The 18269-nt window shown below is 48.9% G+C and overlaps 1 protein-coding gene across 4 annotated transcripts in view; it reads left to right on the top strand.

Annotated features, from left to right (window-relative positions):
• Window positions 1-15480, top strand: part of Sec14l4 (SEC14-like lipid binding 4) — a 25808-nt gene extending 10328 nt beyond the window's left edge. For 3 of the 4 annotated variants that reach the window (XM_013520473.1, XM_005396269.2, XM_013520472.1), the window contains 11 exons: window positions 185-260; window positions 5909-5952; window positions 6204-6263; window positions 6381-6569; window positions 8342-8437; window positions 9011-9071; window positions 10216-10299; window positions 10598-10704; window positions 10782-10921; window positions 11012-11181; window positions 13248-15480. In XM_013520473.1, coding sequence (XP_013375927.1) covers window positions 5941-5952; window positions 6204-6263; window positions 6381-6569; window positions 8342-8437; window positions 9011-9071; window positions 10216-10299; window positions 10598-10704; window positions 10782-10921; window positions 11012-11181; window positions 13248-13387 — 1059 coding nt within the window. In that variant the 5' untranslated portion in view covers window positions 185-260; window positions 5909-5940 and the 3' untranslated portion in view covers window positions 13388-15480. Of the gene's footprint in view, window positions 1-184; window positions 261-2012; window positions 2227-5908; window positions 5953-6203; window positions 6264-6380; window positions 6570-8341; window positions 8438-9010; window positions 9072-10215; window positions 10300-10597; window positions 10705-10781; window positions 10922-11011; window positions 11182-13247 lie in introns of those variants that run through there. The other variant, XM_013520474.1, reaches the window with a different exon arrangement.
• Window positions 15481-18269: the final 2789 nt, after the last annotated feature.

Here is an 18269-nt window from a genome sequence, read left to right as displayed (position 1 = left end):
TTATTTATTGTCTTTTTGAGATAGGGTCTTGCTACGCAGTTCAGGTTGGCCTTGAGCTCACTTTGTAGCACAGGCTGGTCTTGAACTTGCAATGACCCTCCTGCCTCAGCCTCCTGAGTGCTGGGATTATAGGCATGCACCACCACGCCTGGGCCTTCTGACCATCCTGCTCCCCTCCTATCAGTTCCAGGAGAACCTCCGTGACCTGCTGCCCACCCTGCCCAAGGCTGATGACTACTTTCTCCTGCGCTGGCTCCGAGGTGAGAGCACAGGGGCTGGAGGTTAGGGGGAAGGGGTGCTCAGGAGAGGGGGATGGGAGGCCAGGGAAGTGGGCAGTGCTGCAGAGAAGAAAGGAAAAGGCTCTGCATCCACTTGTTCTGGGCTAAAACCTGAGCACAGAGTTTCCACTGAGCCTTAGTTTCTTCATCCGCAAAGTGACGGTGAGTCACTAGGAAGGCAGAGTCGAGGAGAGATTAGAGTTAAAGCCTGGGAAGTTATCACTCAGGTTAACCGGCCCGGCCTTGGTCAGCTATGGCGGAGCCCTGGCTTCAGGACTTGCCTTTGTGACTACCTCCGGTTCCCTGTGCACAGGCTGTTTCACCAACCTAGGAAACCTACTGGGACATTGAGTGGTGACTAGCAAACACTTCAAGAACTGGGTTTAATGCTAGGTGTGGAAGTGCACACCTGTAATTCCAGCACTCAGGAGGCTGAGTCAGGAGGGTCACCATGAGTTCAAGGTCAGTCTGAGCTACATAGTGAAACCCTGTCTCAAAAAAAGGAAAGAAAGAAAGAAAAGAAGAAGAAGTCGATCTGAAAGTAGACACACAGGGTGTAGTTTAAAATGCCTGTGGTCTTCCATAGAGCAGACTTGTGACTGAATCCTAGCTGTATCATGCACTAGCAGTGTAGCTAGGATAACTCCTTCTTTGTCTCTCAGCCTCACCTTCTCTTCTCTGTAATTGGCATAATATTGGTCTTATGTTCAGGGCTCTGTGAGTCAAACAGGAGGTCAGGAGGTCAGAGATGCCACATGAAGGAAGCACCCACCCAGGAGCTGATGCTTCCCTTCTGGTTTGTTCTATCTGGTTTCTTTGTTACGTTTTTCAATAAACTTTTTCTTTCAGTACTAGGAATTTTTTTAGTACTGGGAATTGAACTCAGGACCTTCTGCTTGCTAGGCAGGCACTTGTGCCACTGAGCTATAACCCCAGCCCCAAGTACTAGGAATTGAACCTAGGGCCTTTGCACTGAGCTATAGCCCCAATCCTTTATCATTTTTCTTTAAATTTCGAGATAGGATCTCACTAAATTGCCCAGGCTGCACTGCACCTGCAATCCTCCAGCCTCAGCCTCCCAGAGCACTGGAATTACAGGTGTGTACCACCATGGCTGGTTATTTTTATAAACTTTTAAAGAATAGTTTTAGATTTTCAGAAAAAGTGCAAAGATAGCATAGAAAGGTCTCATACACACTCTACCCAGATTTCCCCCTTTAGAATATACATTTGCATGGTACATTTGTCACAATTAATAAAGCAATGTAGATATAGATGTAGTAGTAGAAGTAGTAGTAGCAGCAGTAGTAGTAATTAAAGCCTATACAGTATATGTAGATTTGAAGTCTTTTGTACCCAGACCCTATTCAGATCCCATCATCTTGTCTCCTTAGGGTTCTCTTGGCAGTAGCGGTTTCCCTTTTTTTTTTTGAAATAAGGGAACACAGTGTCCCTGCCCAGGCTATGAAGCCCCTTAACAGAGTGAGTGTGTCCTAGTTCATTTTTCATCACCATGACAAAATACCTGAAGTAAGCCAGGTGTGGTGGGGCATCCTGTGATCCCAGCACTCGGGAGGCTGAGGCAGGAAGGCTGCGATGAGTTTGAGACCAGGCAGGGCTACACGGTGAGTTCAAGGCTAGCCTGGACTACAAAGTGAGACCTTGTCTTAAACAATGACAACAAAAACAAACATAACCCAAGAAGCAAACAAACAAAAATAATTGAGTGTAGGTTAAAAAAAAAAAAAAAAAAAGTTTTATTTAGCTCATCATTCTGGAGGTCAAGGACCTGCATCTGGTGACGGTGTTCACCAGGTGGCACAGGGCATCACATAGCAAGAGGCAAGGACATCATCTATGTCTCTCCCGGCCTCTCTCCTGGTCATGGGGACTCCACCTTCGTGATCTCGTCTGAGCCCAATCGCCTCCCTCTGCACGCATAATCAGAGTAAGTTTCCACCCTCTTAATACCTCGGGCGGGGGTTAAGTTTCAACCCATGGAACGTTGGGGCACTCACTCGAACCACAGCATAGGTCTTTCTGGGCTTAGAAAAGTGCATCTTTGATAGAGAAGTGCGATTGCAGATACCTTAGGTTGCCGGGTCATGGAAAAGGTAGACAGGGGAACTTCCCCTTCATGCCGTGGGTGACAGGACCTGCTGACACGGCCCCATCCACGTCAGTGGCAGCTCCGCCGCTCCTTGCCTCACCAACTCAAGCACAGGCACAAGCTTAAAGAAAGTTGCTCCTCAGGCCTGAGGAGCAGGAGCCTTCCCTGGGCCTCCTGCCAAAGCCCCCTCCCTCTGTGTTGCTCTCCATCCTGCATCCGGGTTCCTCTCTCCACTCAGAGGCCAGCTCCATAAATCAATGACTGTGCCTTCCCAGCCCCTCAGCCTGGCATGTGGTGGGTGCTACCAAAAACTCTATCCTCATATGCCACCGTCAGGGCCCAGACCCCCGTCCATCCATAGCATGAGAGACCACACTCTGGTTCCTAACAGATAAATCTATAGATACTAAGGAGATTTTTTAAAAACATCCAATAAAAAATATTATGAACACGTATGTGCTAATAAATTTGAAACCCCAAATTAAACTGACGTATTCCTAGAAAAATATATGCAAGACTGCAAGACCTTGACAGGCTAGGGATGTAGCTCAGTGGTAGAGCACTTGCTTAGCATGGGCAAAGCCTTGGATTGAATTCCCCGTACTGCCAAAAAAAAAAAAGAAAGAAAGAAAGAAAAAGAAAAGACTATAAGATCTTGAAAAGAAAGTCTCAAAAAAGCAAAAAAGGGGTGGGGATTTAGCTCAGCAGCACAGATCCTGCCTGGCAAGTGCGAGGGCATGAGTTTTATTCCCAGTACCGGGAAAAAAAAAAAAAAAAAAAAAAAAAAAATCAAAAGAGCAATAAATATTAAAGAAATTGAAATGGTAGTAAGAACCTCCCTTCTCCCAACACTTCGACCCCAATGGCTTTACAGATGAATTCCTCCAAAGTGTTAAGACCAACTAATTGCTATCTTATACAAGCTGTTCAAATTTCTTTTTTTTTGTACCAGGAATCAAACTCAGAACCCCATGCTTGCAAGGCAGGCACTGTGCCTATGAGCTGTATCCCTGGCCCATCAAATTTCTTTAGTTTCTTTTTTTTTTCTTTGTTTGTTTGGTTTTTTTTTTTTTTGTCTTTTTGAGACAGGTTCTCGCTATGCTGTTCAGGCTGGCCTTGAGCTCACTTTGTAGCCCAGGCTGGTCTTGAACTCACAACCATCCTCCTGCCTCAGCCTCCCTGAGTGCTGAGATTACAGGCATGCACCACCATGTCCGGGCAAATTTCTTTAGGATAGAATGAAAGTTATCTTAAAAGACTTGGGTAAGTTTCATTATTCCAAAGACAGATCAGGACAATAAAAGAGCTGGATGGGAGAAAAAAAAAAAGAAAAGTCTAGACCTGTTTTACTTAGTGATATGGATGTAAAGAAATCTAAATAAAGTATTATATAATAGAATCCAGCAGTGTAATCAAGTTATGTAGTGTGATCAAAGAGAGTTTATCTGGGTGTGCAAGAATAACTCAACATTAGAAAATCTGTCAGTATCATTTAAATCATTAATAGAGTTAATTAACAATTATGTGGCTATCTCAGTCAAGGCAGAAAAAGCATTTGTAAAGGTTCAAGCCCTATTTATAGGATAAAACAAAAATCTTAGCAAAGTGCAAATAGAAAGGAATTTCCGTGGTTTGGTAGTGGTTATATAGCAAAAATCACCTAACAAATGTTACAGCTAAAAAGAAATTTTAGACGCATTTTTATTAAGATCAAGAACAAGGAAAAGATGACATCAATCAACATTACAATATTTTTTGGGTACCAGGAATCGAACTCAGGACCTTGTGCTTGCCAGGCAGGTGCTTGTGCCACTGAGCTATATCCTTGGCAACATTACAATTTAAACATAGAACTAGAGCCCTTTGCCCATGCCATAAGAAAAGAGCAGTACAAACAGGAGAAAGGAAATCTTTCCTCAAAAAGTGACAAAATCCATAGAAAAACTAAAGAGAAAGAGAACTAAACAGAAAGCTCACTGATATTGCCAGATACAAAATCTATAGGATTTTTCTTTGCAGCAGAATCTAACTGTAAAATAGACTGAAAAAATGGATATTATTCAAAGGATCAACAGAGCCTATAAATTCCCAAAAGGTTAACCTAAAACACAGAAAAGTCTTAAAATCACTGTTCAACTTGGCAGCCTGTAGTCACATGTAACTATTTAAATTAAATTAAATTAAAACTTCAGGTCCACGGTCACATGAAGCATCTTTCAATTGCTCAGAGCCATAGACAGCTAATGGCTACCACACTAAGCAGCTCAGAGATACTGGACACACTGACACACAAAGTGAAAGATCAGCCAATAAACTTGATGGCTTATCCTCAAATATTTGCAGAGATGACCCATTGACAAGCAGTTACATATATCTGGGACTGGAATCATTGTGAGGCAGATTTGGACTCAAACTGCTAAAGAATGGAATGGGCTGCCTGCTTAGATAGTGAACTTCCTGACAGAGGAGGTAATCAAGGCTAAGCTGGTGGCCTCAATGATTATTTCTAGAGTGGCTCATGATCAGGGCAGAGGGAGGCTCACTAAGCATCTCAGGTTCTTTGCACTTGAAAAATCTCTAGTCTTGCATGTCATTGTAGGCTCATCAATGAGCAAATTTGACAGTGAACCAGTAATATTAGGAATAGTCATAGCACTTCTAAAATAGAGTAGAGCCAGATGTAGTTGTACATGCCTGTAGTCCCAGCTACTCAGGAGGCTGAGGCAGGAGGATCACTTGAAGTTTGAGCCCAAGTTGGGCAACATAGCAAGACCACATCTCCAAAATTATATAAAATAAGGAATAACATTTTCAATTAAAGTATATGTCTTCAAAATAAGTAATCACAGTAGCTACTGTTTGTTGAGAACTTACTATGGTCCATTTACTATCCCAAGTATTTTATATATTCCATGTTGTCCTTTGAACACTGCTAAAGATAGAATTCCCATTTCGTATATTTTTAAAAACTAAGATCCAGAGAAGGTAAGTGACTCATTTAAGGTTGCACAGGAAATAAAAAAGCAAAACTACATTTCAAGCCCAAATCCATCTGATTCCAAGTCCCATGCTCTCAGCATCCCAACCCTGAGGAAGTCTCCACTCTCAAATATTACAGGCTAGGACAGCCTCTAGAATGAACAGTTTCAAAGATCTGGGAACAAAAATCCAGGCCTTCCAAAGTCTTCTAGAGGAGTAAAGATCTTTGATTAAAAAAAAAAAAAAATCCATGCCGTGCACAGTGGCAAATGCCTGCAATCCCAGCATCAGGAGGCTGAGGCAGGAGGATCATTGCAAGTTCGAGACCAGCCTGGTTTACAAAGTGAGCTCAAGGCCAGCCTGAACAACATAGCAAGACCTTGTCTCAAAAAGACAAAAAGAAAAATTCCAGACTACCCCCAGTGTATTCTTGTGGTGTCAGAAAGAGACTGGGGGCCCTTACTAAGCCCCCCACAAGGTTTCAGGGAATGACTCACTCCACCTTTGGCCTCAACCCTCCTCTTCCATCATCTTCTTGCAGCTCGGAACTTTGACCTGCAGAAATCCGAGGGCATGCTCCGGAAGGTGAGGCCCCACGATCGCCTCCTACACCCTAGACCCTGGGTAACAGTGACAAAAGGGCCCATTCTCTGTGTCTTCTTCCTTCTTCCTGGGGGCCCCTTCCTGGGTCAGACCCAGGGGCTTCCTGGAGCACTCCGCCTGGGGTTCTCTGGCAGCATTGTGGTGGCTGCAGGCCCCGGGACCTGCCCTGTGTTCCCGGATACCTGTAGAGGCCTTTGGGGAGGGAGGGTTCAGGCCCCACTGTGTCTCTATAGCATGTGGAGTTCCGGAAGCAACTGGACCTGGACAACATTCTTGCCTGGCAGCCCTCAGAGGTGAGCCCACGGAGCACCCCAGACCACCTGATGTCCCTTCTTTTCCCCCTCTCCACCTGATGAATTAGGGACCTGCCTAGTGGGCTGGTCTGAGTCAGAACTGACCCATGTGCCCAGGTGGTCCAGCTGTATGACTCGGGTGGCCTGTGTGGCTATGACTATGAAGGCTGCCCCACCTGGTTCGACATCATTGGGACCCTGGACCCCAAGGGCCTCCTCCTATCAGCCTCTAAGCAGGAGCTCATCCGGAAGCGAGTCAAGGTCTGCGAGCTGCTTTCGCACGAGTGTGAGCTGCAGACTCAGAAGGTGAGTGAGTGACTGACAGCATGGTGAGGTGCACCACAGACCTGGTCCATCTGCCCTGCCCGCGCACCTAGCCCCAGCTCGCAGCTCTCAGGGCTCCGGTGGAAAGTGGCCTTCCCCTGCCACCACCCCTCCCTGTACATCTTAATGTATGCATGGCACTCTCCGCTGCCATTGAGCCGGGGGTCACCAGAGCCCTTTCCCGTCTCCCTGAGCCACTGATCTTGGGAGCAGGAAAAGCTCTGGTCCCTGGAGACCCTGGGAATGGCAGACACTCAGCTTTGGTATGGAAAACATAACCCACCATTGTAAATCGCATAACCGTATACGTTGATGGACAATCCATTACCCTGGGCTTCCCTGAAAAAACAGTGAGCCTGGAATTAGGTGCACGCAGTGACGTTTTAGGCATGCACCACCATGCCCAGCAGGATGGCTGATGTTACAGGGTCGATACAACATCTTCTCCTTCATGGATGGTTCCACTAGGAGCTGATAATTATGGAGATTATGATACTAATATAATCTGCTAATATTTGTCAGGGATCAGCCATGCCCCCAGCACTGGGCTTTTCGTGCATCATTTATTGAATTATCATAGCAATTCCATCAGAACCTAGAATTATTCCCATTTTACAAAGAAAGAAAGTAAGGCTCAGAAAGGTTAAAATCCTGCTCCTTGCCACACAGCCTGCCAAGAGCATGGCTCTGGCTCGAACACACTTATGAGACTACAGAACAGTAAATATAGTACAAGCTGGGCATGGTGGCACATGCCTGTAATCCCAGCACTCCTGAGGCTGAGGCAGCAGGATTTTTGTGAGTTTGAGGCCAGCCTAGGCTACAAAGTGAGCTCAAGGCCAGCCTGAACTGCATAGTGAGACCCTGTCTCAAAAAGACAAAAAAAAAACAAAAAAAACAAAAAAAAAACAATAAAGTACATATAGTACAGTCAACTATTCCTATCTGTGGGTTCTGCATCTGCAGATTGAACCAACTATGGATAGAAAATATTCAGGAAAAATGGATCTGTGCTGAGCATACAGATTTTTGTCTTGTCATCGGTCCCTCAACAATACACTGTCACAACTATTTACACAGCATTTGCACTGTATTACTCTCATAAGTAATCTGGAGATGATGAGGTGCATGGGAGGCTGTTCATAGGTTATATGCAAATGCTCTGCCTTGTATTTAAGGGATTTGCACTTCTATAGATTTTGTTATCTGTGAGAGGTCTTGGAACCAACCCTCCGTGCATACCAAGGGACAACTATATCCTGTTATACATAAAGATGGCCAGTGATCTAGGCATAGTGACACATGCCTATAATTCCAGCACTCTGGGAGGTGGAGGCAGGAGGATTATGAGTTCAAGCCCAGCCTGGACAATTTAGTAAGACCCTCTTTGAAATTAAAAAAGAAAAGGGTTATGCATGTAGCACAGTGAGTGTGAAGACCCTGGGTTCAATCTCTAGTACCACTACCACCACCAAAAAAAAAAAAAAAAAAGCACAGTGAGTAATGTATTTAATTATGTAGTTAACTTCACCCAGGAAATAGTGCTGGGCAAACTATGATAACGCACTAGGAATCTACAGACTGCTCTGGACTCAGAGGCAGCATCCTCTCAGAGCCTAAATGGGCTCCCTCTGTTTGGGAAATGACATAAGCTGCTACGTGACCAGCAGAGGAGTGGGAGCAGTGCCTGAGTCTCTCTGGCCAGGACCTCGGGAACCTTGGTTTGAGCAGTCTACCTGCTGTATTCCACACAGCTGGGCAGAAAGATCGAGAAGATGCTGATGGTGTTTGACATGGAGGGGCTGAGCCTGAAACACCTGTGGAAGCCAGCCGTGGAGGTCTACCAGCAGGTAAGTCAGGCACCTGGCTCAGGGCTGGAACAGGAATCCCACCCCCACCCCACACCAGCTTTTGTGGCCTATGGAAAAGAGAGGGCACCACAGACCAGTCAGCCATGCTAGCCTGGGGTCCACTCATCCCCCAAAGAGAAAGAGGAGCCAGAGGAACTCAGAGGAGGGCACATATGCTCTGCTCTGCTGGTGGGAAAGTGGGGTGGGCTGGGGCTGGGGCTCTTGTCTCAGTAGCATCAGAATCCACAGAAGCCACAGAAGCTGGGCACAGCGGCACCTGCCTGTACTCCCTGCACTCTGGGAGGCTGAAACAGAAAGATCACAAGTTTAAGCCCAGCCTGGGCAACTTAAGTGACTTAGGGAGACCCTGTCTCAAAATTTTAAAAAATAAAATTTAAAGGTAGGGAGCTGTATCTCAGTGCAAGGACTCTGGTTCAATCCCTGGTATCCTCCCACCCCAGAAAATAAATAAATAAATCAGAACCAAAACAAAGCAAAACAAAAAGCCTCAGAAATCCAGGGCCGCGTGAGTTCTGGAGAATGACGACAGCCAGCCTCCTCTTGACTTTACAGTTTTTTGCCATCCTGGAAGCAAATTATCCTGAGACGGTGAAGAACTTAATTGTTGTTCGAGGTGAGCCCATGGCCTGCATGACCCCCGGGGGAGGCTTGGGTGGGGGGACACTGGGTAAGCCTTGGAGCCCAGGGCTTCTCACACCACCCTTGGTGAAGAACTGGGTTTTCATTTGTTCGGATTTGGTTTGTGTTTTTAGTTCCAGTCCTTGGCAGACTGCTGCTGTGCAATGTATGGTATACAGAACCTCGCATGGGCATGTTGCAGTAATGTGGAATAACCCCTACATTTCTAAATGGCCACTTATTTCAGCATGGACGAGTGACAGGCAGTCCGTGGGCCGCATGGTTGATGAGCACCCTTTGAGCAGGAGTGGTCTCCATCTTGGGTGGCCATGTAGTGAGGGGCTGCCCCATGTGCCCTGGAGTTACACAATCTGGCTTCAAACCTAGCTAACTCTATGGCTTTCAGTGAGTCTATTTTCCCTCACTGAGCCTCGGTTTTCCCATTCTGTGAAGTGGAGACACACAGTCCCCACAGAGGAGCTATGAGGTTAAATGAGATGGTCTCTGAAGGGGTGGCACAGAGCTGGACCCACAGAAAGTGCCCAGTGAGCAGAGTGCTTCACAGTGGGATGGGTCCAAAGCAAACCCCCGTCTGCGTGCACCCAAGAAGGCCCCAAGGACACCTGGGAAAATCTTGAGTGTGAAAAGGAAGCGGTACCATTGGGAAATCAACATTGCCGACACTATACCCAGCTTGGGTCCAGCACCTTAAAACGTGAAGGGATACAGCTATTTATTGAGAGCCAGGCATTGTACTGATAGTGACACATACATTAGGTTATCATCATTTTATATTCTATTTTATTTTTTGGTTTTTTGAGACAGGGTCTCACTATGTAGTTACGGCTGCACTTGAACTCACTGCATAGCCCAGGCTGGTCTCAAACTCACAGCAACCCTCCAGCCTCAGCCTCCTGAATGCTGTAGTTACAGGCGTGCACCACCATGCTTGGCTTCCATTTCATATTTTCGCATTAATAGCACTAAGACGCAAAGAGGATGAGTCACTAGCTGAAGGTCGCACAGCAGGGAATGGCAGAAGACAGATCTAACACCTATCCACCCCATGCGTGTGGCCACAGCTCTATACACCCAAACTCTACTTGTCCAACTGCCTGAGGGAACTTCATGTGTTTCAGCGCCTAAGCTTTTTCCAGTAGCCTTCAACTTGGTCAAGTCGTTCATGGGTGAGGAAACGCGCAAGAAGATAGTGATTCTGGGAGGTGAGTGACTTGGCCTCCCGGCAAAGCCCATCCCTCTGTCCACCTAGCAGACAGAGGTCAATGCTAAAGGCCCCACTTTGCCTGTCTCATGCTCTTCACTAATTACTAACCCTGATCTAACCCTAGCAGCTTCAAGGGCGAGGCTTCCGGTCCTAGAGCAGGGCCTGGAAGCCACATAAAGTTCTTGAGTACTCTTAGGAGTGGAAACCCAGGGTAGCAAGCCGGAGACATCAGATCACCTCCAAGGCCCCCTGTTGATCTCCTTGAGCTCCCTGGAGGCCCCTTTGCTCCCACACAGACAACTGGAAGCAGGAGCTGACAAAGTTCATCAGCCCTGACCAGCTGCCCGTGGAGTTTGGGGGTACCATGACCGACCCCGATGGCAACCCCAAGTGCCTGACCAAGGTACGGGAGCCCAGAGGACAGGCAGGGAGGGGAGATGGCCACAGCCCGGTTCCTCCCTCACCCCGCGCCACCCACAGATCAACTATGGGGGCGAGGTACCCAGGACCTACTACCTGCGAGAGCAGGTGAGGATGCAGTACGACCACAAGGTGTCTGTGAGCCGCGGCTCCTCCCAGCAGGTGGAGAGCGAGATCCTGTTCCCGGGCTGTGTGCTCAGGTAGGGGCAGCGGCTGCCCACCCCTGGCACAGCTGGAGGATGGCACACCAGAGCCTAGGCAGGAGGTCACTGGGGTTGTGTCTGCTGCAGGTGGCAGTTTGCATCGGACGGTGGGGATATCGGCTTTGGGGTTTTCCTGAAGACGAAGATAGGGGAGCGGCAGAGAGCTGGGGAGATGACGGAGGTGCTGCCCAGCCAGCGCTACAATGCCCACATGGTGCCGGAGGACGGGAGCCTCACCTGCCTCAAGGCCGGCGTCTGTAAGAGCTGCACGGTTTGCTGGAGTTGTTTCCCTCTCAGGACAGAGAAGAGCTGGCTGCCTCTTGCCTGTCCAGCAGCTCCATGTGCCTTCTACTTCCAACTCTCAGGGGTCATGTAGGGGATGGGATGTGCTCTCAACACCATGGGCTCCAGGGGGGTTGGCTACAGGGTCTTGGATCGGAAGAGTGGCCCCTGTGGGTGGGCACAAAGGCAGAGACACATCGCCAAGGAAGAGCCAGGGGTTCAGAGCCCAGGGCTGTGGGCTCAGCTCCTGGGAACCCCTCACACCAAGCTCATCAGCTCAAGACAGGGAAGTAAACAGCACAGGCTTAGTGTCAGAGTTTCCAGTTGCATGGCTCACGCCACAGCCCGAACCCTAAAGAGATGCCCCTCCTAGCATTCATCATCTGTCCCCAGGCCTCTCAGGCCACAGCAATTTGGTCAGTTTCAGCAGAAGCAGCATTGCCCAGTGTCTGTCTGTTTCCCACTGTTATAGCAAAATGCCAGAGATATTCAGTGCATAAAGAGAAGAAGTTTATTTTGGCCCAGTACTAGAGGTTCCAGTCCACGAGCAAATGGCCCCATTGGTTTGGGGCCTGTGGTGAGGCAGCACATTATGGCTGTTATATGTGGCAGAGCAAAATATTTACTTTATTTTATTTTAATTTTTAGTTTTTTGAGATAGAGTCTCACTATGCTGTTAAGGCTGGCCTTGAGCTCACTTTGTAGCCCAGGCTGGTCTTGAAATTGCAACAGTCCTCCTGCCTCAGCCTCCTGAGTGCTGGGATTACAGGCATGAACCATCATGCCTGGCCAAAACATTTACTTTATAAGTTATGGAACGAAAGGGAGGAGGAAGGGCTAAGGCCCCACAGTTCCCTTCGAGGCATACCTCCAGTGACCTAAGGATATCCCACACGGCCCCATTTCTTAAAGACTTCACCATCTCCCAACAGCACTACTTTGGGTCTCAAACCTTTAGCATAAAGGCCTTTGGGGGACATTCAAAATCCAGACTCTAGCACCCAGGAACACCACGGATCTTCCACCTGTATAGGGAGCAGAGTGAGGAGATGGGGAACCCAAGGTCAGTTTCCTGTGCCAAAGGAAATCACATGCCAAAGTTGACACATTATCTAGCCCAGCTTGTGGAAGGGGAGAAATAGGAGAGTAGAGATAGAGGAGTCCAGGAAACTCACTGTGTCCCAGAGCTTGCAAGAGACCTTGCCTCTATGGAAAACACCATCTATCAGCTGGGAAACTGGCTTATGTAGCTCACTGCTTTCCTCTGGAGGAAGTGAGGCTGCCTTCTGGATTGGGACAGTGTGATAAGGGAATTCCAACCCCTCTCTTCCCTTGCTCTGTGGTTACTGGAAAGTCATCATTTGGATAAGCCTCTTCTTTCTCATCTCTACAGTGGGTGTATTAGTCAGCTTCCTGTCACTGTAACAAAATACCTGAGAAAATTAACTTATAAACAGAAAAGGTTTCTTTGGTTCATGGGCCTATAGGTTCCAGTCTAAGATCCAATGGCCCCATTACACTGCCTTTGGTGAGAGCAGCACATCATGGTGGGAGAACATGATGGAGAAAAACTCACTTATGCCTCCAAGTCAGGAAGCAAAAAGAAAAAGAAAGGAAAACACTTGGGGTTCCAAAATCCGCTGCAAAGGCACGTCTCCAATGACCTAAGGACCTCCCAAAAGACCACCTCCTAAAGAGTCCTCCTCCTCCCAGTAGTGCCACTTTTGGACACCATACCTTTAACACAAGGGCCTTTGGGGGATGCTTATCCCAACTGTAGCAGTGGGGATGTTGTCCTCTGCCTATGAGTCATGGCAGGCTGCTATGAAGCCCACCACTTAGAAGGGGCCACACCCCGGCACGCTGCTGGGTCTCACGATCCTGGCTCAGCACTGGCACCCAGGAAGTGGGGTGTGAGCAGTGGACTCAGGCTGGGCCGTGCTGACCCTCAGACCCACCCATAGCCCTAGTTAGCCCATTCCCAAGGGCTGACTAGCTTGGTTCTGGGCTCGCTCTACTGATCATCTCTCTGTCCTCGCAGATGTCCTGCGCTTTGACAACACCTACAGCCTGATGTATGCCAAGAAAGTCAGCTACAGTGTGGAGGTGCTGCTCCCTGACAAGGCCTCTGAGGAGAAGCTGCAGGGTCTCAGGGCAACGAGACCCTCCCCAGCGCAATGAGGACCCTGGCCACCTCTGCACCTGCTGCCTCCAACCCCTTTGCAGCCCCTTGTCTGCCCCCTGCCCTCCGGGTGGCACTAAAGGTGGCTACAGAGAACCACCTACCCTGCATCACCATCTTAACCACTATATGCCCCCTTGGCACAGTGGCTGAGCAGGAATGGGGCCAACCAATGCTTAGGTCACCCCGAAGATTCTAAGGGGCACTTCCTCCCCTGTCCTTAGAGAATGGGAATGACAACATTGAGGGGGACCCTGTGTTTACAGAGAAAGGTTTCTGCCTGCAGGAGCTGCCTTTGGGTCCCTCTGACAAGGCCTACTTATCCCAGGATTGACCTGTGCCTGGTATCCCAGTTTGGGGTGCCTGGTATCCCCAGGCCCTGCAGAGACCCCAGCTTTGGGCCTGAGGAGCAGAGAAGCCCCATTCTGTGCACACAGAGGGTCAGAATGGATGAGTAGAGTCATCTGAGGCATCTGGTGGGACATGGGGCAAGACAAGGGTCCCAGTTCCAGCTGGGCATCGAGGCCTCTCCAAGCTTGTTCTGCTCCCTGTGGAGGGGAAAAGCAGAAACGGGGTGCAGGACCAGGCGGCAATGCCATCACAGCACGTCCAGCCTTACAAAGCTGAGGGGGCAAAGACAGTCTCCAGTGGCCCCCTCCCTCCACACCGCTGGGGGCCTGCTGAGGCTCAGCCGGGCTTCTCCTCCTCCTGAGTGAGGCCAGGACTGACACAGAGCTACAGAGAAGGGCCCAGGGCCGGGATGCAGCGTGTGAGCTGTCGCTTGGAGTGCTCGTGCTGGACTCTGACCTGATTCCTGGAGAAATGTGGAGCTTTTCCTCCATCTCTGTCTCCCTGGGAGAGTGGAAGGTCTGGGCCACACGACCCAGTAGCTGGCTAGTAACGGCTTCTGCACATGGTTTCTCCCAGGTTGGTCCTCCTGGGGCCCACAGCCCACATTCAGGGTGACCATCGCCTGTTCTTCAGGGTGGACTGTACCAAACAGGGCAGGAATGCACCACGGAAGTCACCAAGTCCGAGCCGATAGGGTTGACTCCAGCACCTGGGCCTGGGCGCCCAGGCCACGCTGCCCTGCGTCTCCCCACTCTGCCCCCCGGCTGGACCAGGACAGTGGCCACCATTATCTCAAAAGGCTTGCGTTCTGCCAGGTGGCTCAGCTCCCAGCTCAGCTTCATTAATCCTGCCTACGCTGTTTGTCCTGCCCTAGTGTGCCAAAGGGCAAGAGTCCAGTCCTCCACGCTGGGAGTGAGGGGTCAGACGTCCCTGTAAAAGAGGTCTTTGCCTCAAAGTGCCGGCACTCTCTCTGCCAAAGACCCCTCCCGGAGGCCAGAACCTCAGTGCACACCTCCTGTCCAGGGGCTTCGAAAGTAGGAGGCCAAGCTCCAGCCACTTTCTGCTTCTGGATTCTGGGGTTTCTTTTTTTTTTTTTTTTTTCTAGTTAATAGGTGCTTGATGCATTTTAGAGGAGAAATGATGAGGCTTGGGAAGATAGGAGGGTCTTCTAGACAGATGTGCAACCCTTGGGACAGCTGCATTGTTCAGTTCAGTGTCTGAGCCGGAGGTCTGCTGCCAGAGAAAACACACTCGGCACCTAAAACCATCCACGAAACATTCTGGTCTACCCAGGGTTGAAGCAGACAGGCAAGAGAAGCAGAAGCGGTTGCTCTGGCTCCAAGGACGGCCCCTGGGCTGTCAAGCAAGAACCACAAGACATCCTCGAGTCGAAGGCCTGCCCGTGTTTGAGATGTGACGCATTTCCACCACCCCATTGCACCGTGTGCCCGCTCTCCCTGCTGCCTCTCCAGAGGCACGTGGGCTTCCCAGGGCTATTTTCCCGCACTCTTTTCCAGACTGGAGGGAGCAGGGTCTTCTGGGCTTGGGAGGAACCTCTCCTTGCTTTTCCTTAGCCCACGTGTTGCCGTGACAGGGACTTGAAACCCCTCGGCTCAGCCTTCCCTTCACCCCTAGCCTAAAACCAGGTTTCTGGACTTGAACCCTGACCTTTGCCCTTCTAACCACCTGCGGCCAATTTTGTGTCAATCTAACCTCAACCGGTTTCCTGGCAGGTCACAAAGATTGCTCTGGTTACCTGAGGCTCTGAACACAGACAATAGTCACAGATATGGTTCGCCTGGGGGAGAGGGCAAGGAACAAGGTGCTGGGCAGTGAGCACAGTGGTCACCTTCAGAGGTGACAGTAGAATTTCCCACCTGCCCAAGGAGGCAGGGACTCATTGAGAGTTCAGCAGGAATATGTTCTCAGCATAGACCATTCTAAGTTTTTTTTCTTTTGGTACAGGAGACTAAAACCAGGACCTGTGCACGGAGCTGCATCCCCAGCCCTTTGTCTATTTTTAATTTTGAGACAAGGTCTCACTAAGTCATCACTGTTTCCCAGGCTAGGCTTTTGGGGTTTTTTTGTTTTTTTTTTTTCCGGTACCGGGAATTGAACTCATGACCTCGCGCTTGCCAGGCAGCCACTGTGCCACTGAGCTAAATCCCCAGCCCCCATCCCAGGCTAGGCTTGAGCATACGATCTTCTTGCCTCAGCCTCCCAGAGTGCTGGGATTACAAGCATGTGCCATAATGCCCACCCACTCTTAATTTTTAACACCATCGTTTTTACAACTGACAAGGAAGAAAAGAAGGAGAATTTGCTCAGAGAGGGGCACTTGCTTGCCCAAAATTCATTTCTTCATTTACCCATTCATTCTTCAACATTTATTAAGTACCTGCCTACCATCACGCACTGCAGACCCCAAGGACATAAGAGCGCTGGGATGATCCAACTTTGCTAATGGGAAGCTGGCCCACACTGAGGGAGGCTGAACTGACTAAAATGATCAAATGCACTCAACTAGCCAGATGTGGTGGTGCACGCCTTTAATCTCAGCAGTCAGGAGGCTGAGGTAGCAGGATTGCTGCAAGTTCAGCCTCGGCTACATAGTGAGTTCAAGGTCAGCTTGGACTGCATAGTGAGACCCTGTCAAAAACAACATCAGTACAAATGTATCAGCTATCACCATGCGTATTTTGGGGGCAGTAGCTGAATTCTGGGGGAGTATCCAGCTAAGAAACCAGGCGAGGGTATCAAATGAGCTTTGCCTCAGAAAGTGACCCTTGAAGGGAGAGCTAAAGATGTGTGGAGGTGACCAGGCGGAGCAGTGAGCCTTGCAGACTGAGGAATGGGGTGTGGGTGGCCAGGGAATGTTTGTGGCTGTAGGGGTGACATATAAAAGGGCTCTCCTGGCCCTGGGTGACACTGGTAACAACTCCCTGGCATTTGCTAATCTTCATAAACAACTGTGCACACGTTACATAGATCTTAATAAAACCACATTATAATCCAGGTTACAAAACAGCTTTGTTGTTTGTCAGGAAAAAATGACAACATTTTAGCAGGAGGCCGCAGATCTAAATTCTTGCTTACTATGAGGTGCTGGAAATGCTAAAGCCTCACCTATCCACAGAATAGAAATGAGACCTTCCCTTTCTAGCCCATTTCCTCTCAGAACTACCCCCAATATTTGGAGGATGTAGACTGGGGTATGGAAGGGTATTTTTATAGCAGTTGGAAAAGCTCCCCTATTCCCCAAGTCTCCAGCCTAGCCCAGTTCACCTTCCAAGGAATCCAACCCAGGACACAGCTGTGGAAGTCATTGGTGCCCAGAGCAGTCTTCAGGAGAGCTGCACAGCATAGCACTCTACAGTTTACACAGCCTGTTTCTCTATCTTTTCACATAACCCTGCAGCAGACAGGGATTGTAGCCCCATCTTACAGGCCAGGAAGCTGAGCCTCAGCGGTGTCCCCTGCTCTGCATCTCAGGAGGAGGCTGAGGTGGGCACATGGGTCCCTGATAGGAAAGGCTGGTTGGGGGCACAAGGTAGGACAGAGTGAGGTGTGAGGTTCCTGGGGTGGAGGGAAGGCACAGAGTCTGGAGAAGTTCCCCTGACATTTGTGCTTCTCGGTGTCATGTGACAGTGCTGGGTCGCTCCTGGTCACCTTCTGTGTACCAGGCCCAAGCTGAGGCAGGAAGCATCATCCCCAGCTTACAAATGAGGAGAGCAAGGCACTGGGCAGGAAGTAACAGGAAGTGTCCTGCCCCGTTACTCAGCAGAAAAGGGAGGAGGTAAGATGTGAACTTTAGTCTGTCTATCCAGTGGAAGTGGAGAGAGGTTAGGCTTGGTAGATTCACAGGAAGTTGCTTGACCAACTTGGAACCTTAGAGATGCCCAGGCGGTGTGGAGACCTCTCCCTTCAGCCACCAGGGGTCAGTGTTGGACAAGCCACCCCCACCAGCCTACAAGGAAGATAAATTCCCTAGGGCCTCTTTGCATGCATCCTACTTAGGGAAAGTCCCCTTTACAAGTGAAGAGACAAAATTTACCAGGGTCAGGCCGTCTGAGGTGACTCAAAGTGGCACAAAGAGGTGGTTCTCATTGTTGCAAAGAGTACTAAAAGATATTCTAGACAGAGAAAAGTGTGACTGCAGTTTTAAGAACAACAGTAGAAAGGAACCATCAAGAAGAGCAAGCAATTAAACAGGTAGAAAAAGGCAGGAAACCAACACAAGTAAATAACATAACAATGATAAGTCACCACATATCGGTTATAACCATAAATGTAAATGGCTTCAATTCACCAGTCAAAAGAAACAGACTGGCAGAATGGATTAAGAAACAAAATCCAACGATATGCTGTATACAAGAAACACATTTTACTCAAAAGGAAATCCATAGACTGAACATCAAAGGGTGGAAAACAATCCTCGGTGCAACAGGAACCCAGAAAAAAGCAGGGGTCACTATTATGTTTGCAGACAATGTAAACTTCAAACCAACAACAATCAAAAGAGATAAAGAA

Source organism: Chinchilla lanigera, unplaced genomic scaffold (genome assembly GCF_000276665.1).
Source record: "Chinchilla lanigera isolate Chin_1 unplaced genomic scaffold, ChiLan1.0 scaffold00054, whole genome shotgun sequence".
In the NCBI taxonomy this organism is placed as follows: Eukaryota; Metazoa; Chordata; class Mammalia; order Rodentia; family Chinchillidae; genus Chinchilla; species Chinchilla lanigera.
This window is presented reverse-complemented; position numbering and strand designations above follow the sequence as displayed.